Source organism: Sinocyclocheilus rhinocerous, unplaced genomic scaffold (assembly GCF_001515625.1).
Source record: "Sinocyclocheilus rhinocerous isolate Xijiao unplaced genomic scaffold, SAMN03320098_v1.1 scaffold404, whole genome shotgun sequence".
NCBI lineage: Eukaryota > Metazoa > Chordata > Actinopteri > Cypriniformes > Cyprinidae > Sinocyclocheilus > Sinocyclocheilus rhinocerous.
This window is the reverse complement of record NW_015628680.1, coordinates 576,751-581,929: the sequence shown is the minus strand read 5'-3', so window position 1 is coordinate 581,929 and position 5,179 is coordinate 576,751. Positions and strand designations below refer to the sequence as shown.

Below are 5,179 nucleotides of genomic sequence, written 5' to 3'. Positions count from 1 at the left end.
CACACTCACACACAAACACACACACACACACACACACACACACTCGAACACACACACAACAGGCACACAATGTAACACACACAAGCAGACAAACATATTTGGTCTTTAAAATAAAACGTTACATTCATTACAGCAACTGTTTTCTGATTGGATGTCACCGACTTTCTTACAAACGTAAGACTCTGTATTTAAACTACATGGATGAATAAGTGTTCAAATCGTCAGGTTTGAGGTACATGTCTGCTAGTTACTGATGACTGAACGGCGACTTTGGTTTGAAATGGTCAGTGAATGTGTTTCTCTACAGATCGCTACGCCGCGCTGCTTTGGTGTTTTGGTGCTTCAGTGACCGTCGTGATGTGCTTGTCGTGTTCTTCCGCGTCAGCGCTGATCGTCTGTCATCACGGCGAGTTTGTCGGAGAACCCTTCAGACTGCTGAGAGCCGCGTGGATGCGGAAATGAAGACGAGACTCCATTGAATAGTCCTTATAATTCAACCTACAAACACACAAATACAGTCAGATTCATCAAGTATTGCTTAAATTATGGTGTTGATTTTCGAGCAGCTGCCTGTTTAAACTACTCAGAGGTGGTCAATATGACCAAAAATGAACCTCTTCTTTAAATGACGCTCTGACGCTTCTCGCAATAAGCGCTGTTAAAATTGAATGATGAAATTAATTTCTCCACCAACTGTAATTACGTGTTAAATCCGACAAAGTGGTTTAATAAGGAATGCAATCATCTAGTGAAATACAAATTTTGAACACATTTTACTATATCATTTCTTTTGGCCCTTGAACTTGGCATGTGGGACAATGCACACTGTGCCATATTGTGCCATCAGCCCATTTCGTGCCTCAGTTTCTCGCCTGCCACAGAGGATGTGCTAAAGATGACATAAGACCTTGATATTAAAGTTACTGCACAAATGAAATCCAAATTGTGAGCACTTTTTGCTACACCAATCATTTCTTATGGACCCTTGAACTTGGCATGTGAGACAATGCACACCATGTCATATTGCACCATCATCCCATTTTGTGACGCTATTTCTCAGCCACTTCAGAGGATGCGTTAAAGATGATATAAAGACTTGATATTAGAGTTACTGCACGAATGAGATCCCAACTTTGAGCACTTTTTTCCAATACCAGTCTTTTTTTTGGACCCTTGAACTTGGCATGTGGGACAATGCACACTGAGCTATATTGCGCCATCAGCCCGGTTCGTGGTTCTGTTTCTCAGCCGCTTCAAAGGAGGCATTTAAGAAGACATAATGCCTTTATACTAGAGTTACTGCTCTAACAAAATCCAAATTTTGAGCACTTTTTGCTGCACCAATCTTTTTTTATGGACCCTTAAACATGGCATGTGGGACAATGCACACTGAGCCGTATTGCACCATCAGCCCAATTTGCTGCACTATTTCTCAGCCGTTACAGAGGATGCATTAAAACAGACATAACAAATTAACACTAGAGTTACTGCTGTAACAAAATCCCAATTTTGAGCAAATATTTTCCCAAACGCCAAGTTCAAAGACCAATTAAAAAAACTGCTCAAAACTTGGATTTCATAGGGCAGTAACTCCAGTAAACTCCTTTTATATTTCACTTCATTCAATTGTAACAGCGCATATATTGTGTGCAGCACCACAGACTTAAGGAAGTGTGTTATTTAAGAGATATCACTATGAAAGCTTCAAGTTCTCATTTATTTCAGAAGGGACATGTACACGTATGAAAGCGCACTCACTTGGCGTCCTCGATGAAGCGCGTGGCTTTGATGTAATCGCCCTGCTGCTTGTAGAGTAAACCCAGCTCATAGAGGGTGAAGGGGATCAGATAGTGATCGTAACGGATGTGCTTCTCACTGTGAACACACCAAGTCATCATCGAACCTACAGCTGATTCACATCACAGCAACAAGCCACTCGAGTGACTTACAGTGACTTTACCGTAACTTAAAAACAAATGTTTACCTGCTCAGCACCTGTGTGAAGCAGAGCTCAGCCTGCAGTAATCGGCCCAGATGCTTCAAACACAAACCCTTCAACATCTGAACCAGACACTGATCATCAGGATGGAACTCAGACGGGTCTGAAACACACACACACACACACACACGTTTGTTTTTGCATGGACTTCTAGAGTTGATGACGAATCCCATAACGCAACCCCTCAGAAACCTTTTTGCATTTTTTTAATGAATTAAAACATGATTTAATATATTTATTAATCCAGCTCCCTGTAGTTTTCTACCAAAATAAAAGCTTGATGCTTTAATGTTTGAAAATGAGGAATTAAGACAATACTAAAGCCACAAATATTAGTATTGTAATTTTACTTTTGTACTTTTATCATATTATGCCATCATATTATTTTTCTTAAATAGAATTGTTTTATTTTACAGTGAAATATTATATTAGTAGTAATTCTTAGTTTGTTTAATATTTTATTTAGTAATAATAATAGTAATTATTATTATTATTATTACAATTTGGTCAACATTTGTGATTATCAATTTGACAATCTTAATAATAATAATAATAATACATATACATATACTTATTACAATCAAAAGTTGAGAATATATATATATATATATATATATCAGTATGACAATATTATTATACAATATGATTATTATTATAATTTTTTTAATTATTATTATTATTTTTTGTGCCAAATTGTGCATCAAACCTGGAGCTCTTAAAAACATTTTTTTAATCATAACAATAGCTATTTGCTTTTTTTCCCTCAAATAGTGCAGCCGTAATTTATGAGGTCAAACGCAGTAAAACAGTTCTTACTAAAGAGAAAGTTGCTAAACATGTCAGATTAGATCTTTGCAATGTGTGTGTGTCTCACTGGGATCGTTGCGTAGCTGCTCCTCCGCTCTCTCGATGGTGATCAGTAAACTCTCAGTGGCATCCGCACGTTTCCCAACTATAGTGAAGCCGTTCCACACATACATCATTTCCTGTGTGAGGAAGAACCACAGATGCATCACTTCCTCCTCTCTTCATTTACACGTGTTTTTGGTGTGTGTGTGTGTGTGAGAGTGTCTGTGTGTGTGAGAGTGTGTGAGAGTGTGTGTGTGTGTGAGAGAGTGTCTGTGTGTGTGAGAGTGTGTGAGAGTGTCTGTGTGTGTGAGAGTGTGTGAGAGTGTGTGTGTGTGTGTGTGTGTGTGAGAGAGTGTCTGTGTGTGTGAGTGTGTGAGACGCACCAGCGCAGGAATCACCAGTTTAACGGGCACGGCTGACGAGTATCTGCGTGATTTCCTGATGGCGAACTTCTCCGTCGGGATGGATTTCCCGGCCAATCGCTGCTTCAGTCCCTCCACCTGCCTACGACACACGCGGCAGAAAGTCAGCCTCAGCAAACGCAGGAACTGACCTGAGATCAGAGCCAGACTCACCTGAACAGCTCCACCTCGTCCTCTCCGCTCGTCTTCAGCTCCTCCTCAGACATCATGCTCAGGATGGCAGCTTTCTGATAAACGTAGATGGCCTGCGACGCCAGCAAACACTGATCAGCATTTATTCCTACAGTGCTTTACACTAAAGCGAGCAGATTTCCTAGTTGAGTGCAGTGCTATTTTATTATAATTGAGATATTATTTTATTAATATTTTGTATCAGTTTATATTTTTATATTTTACACTTTAATTTTAAAGTTTAAGTAATTTTGTTGTGTGTTTTTGTTTATATAATTTTTAGAATTTTTTATTTCAGTTTCAGCTTTAGTTATTTTAAGTTAAAATCAATAAAAAGAGAAATTTTGCCTTTATATATATTTATTTATTTAATACTTTTATAGTTTCATAGTTTTTGTATATTTACTTATTTTATACTATATAGTTTGTTTTATTTTATTTAAGTTCATGTTTATTTTTTTCAAGTAACAAATATTTATTTTATACTTTTATAGTTTTTATATATTTACTTTATACTATAGTTATAGTTTTTTAATATTTTATTTCATTTCAGTCAATGTTTATTTTATTTCAAGTAACAACATTTTTTTTAATGTTTTAATTTTAGTTTCAGTTTTAGTTACCTGTAACGACCCTGATTAAATGTCAAAATATCTTTGAAATCTCACTTGTTATTATTAATAAATTAAAAAAATAGGGGACCATACATTTTGTATGTTTTTGTTTTTTTAACTGTTGTGCGTTTATTATAATAAATAATTATTATTACGTTTTAATACAGCAAAAATCACACTATGAAAACAGTTGCAAAAAATTAAAATTATTATTATTATACATATTATTATAATAAATAATTATTATTACGTTTTAATACAGCAAAAATCACACTATGAAAACAGTTGCAAAAAATTAAAATTATTATTATTATACATATTATTATAAGTATAATATAACATATTATTATATTATACTTTTCAAAAACACATTATAAAATTAAAACAAAACAAATATGATAAAACTTCATTTAACAAATTTTTTTTTTAAATTCTAAATGCATTTATTTTATTTTCACAAACTATGAATATACTGTATACAGTAATATTTTTGTTATTTTATGTTTCTGCTTTCGGATCTTTACTATCCATAATTCTATGCTCATTTTCAGACAAAGCATGTGCTTTCTACAAGTGTAATTGTTTAGTAGATTATTTTTATTTATGCATCTCTTTTGTATTTTTACCAAATGTGGTAAAGGTAAGCTGTGACAACAGAACTTTAAAAGTGTGTTCAAAACCCAGATCTAGTCACCTTACTTTACACAATACGCTTCAAGCAGCTTCACATTAATAAACAGGAAAATAATAGTATTAATGTTATGAAATTCATTAGTTATGAATCAAATTCAGTTCCAGCTGAGTCATTATTCAGATCAGTTCAGCGCTGTTTTTAACTGATAGAGTCAATGATATGATATTAGTGAATATGAGGTGTGTGTTACTTTAGACCAGCGGCTCTCTCGGCACAGCAGGTCTGCGTATCGATACGCGTCTCTCCACTGCTGCTGGAACGAGTGACACCACATCAGCTCCCAATAACACAGATGATGGATCTGACGCCACTGCTGCTGCGCGGAGATACACTCCTGGAACTTCACCAGCGCCTGACAGACACAGACACAGACACACACACACACATATTAGAATTATTTCTGAAGACCATCTGCCACTGAAGACTGGAG

The 5,179-nt window shown here is 35.5% G+C and overlaps 1 protein-coding gene across 1 annotated transcript in view; it reads right to left on the bottom strand.

Moving 5' to 3' along the window:
- Nucleotides 1-60: 60 nt before the first annotated feature.
- ttc39b (tetratricopeptide repeat domain 39B) overlaps nucleotides 61-5,179 on the bottom strand; it is a 27,843-nt gene continuing 22,724 nt past the window's right edge. The window contains exons 14-17 of the mRNA XM_016549621.1: nucleotides 2,874-2,985; nucleotides 1,985-2,102; nucleotides 1,759-1,875; nucleotides 61-498 (exon numbers count right to left, since the gene is read on the bottom strand). Coding sequence (XP_016405107.1) covers nucleotides 402-498; nucleotides 1,759-1,875; nucleotides 1,985-2,102; nucleotides 2,874-2,985 — 444 coding nt within the window. The 3' untranslated portion in view covers nucleotides 61-401. The remainder of the gene's footprint in view (nucleotides 499-1,758; nucleotides 1,876-1,984; nucleotides 2,103-2,873; nucleotides 2,986-5,179) is intronic.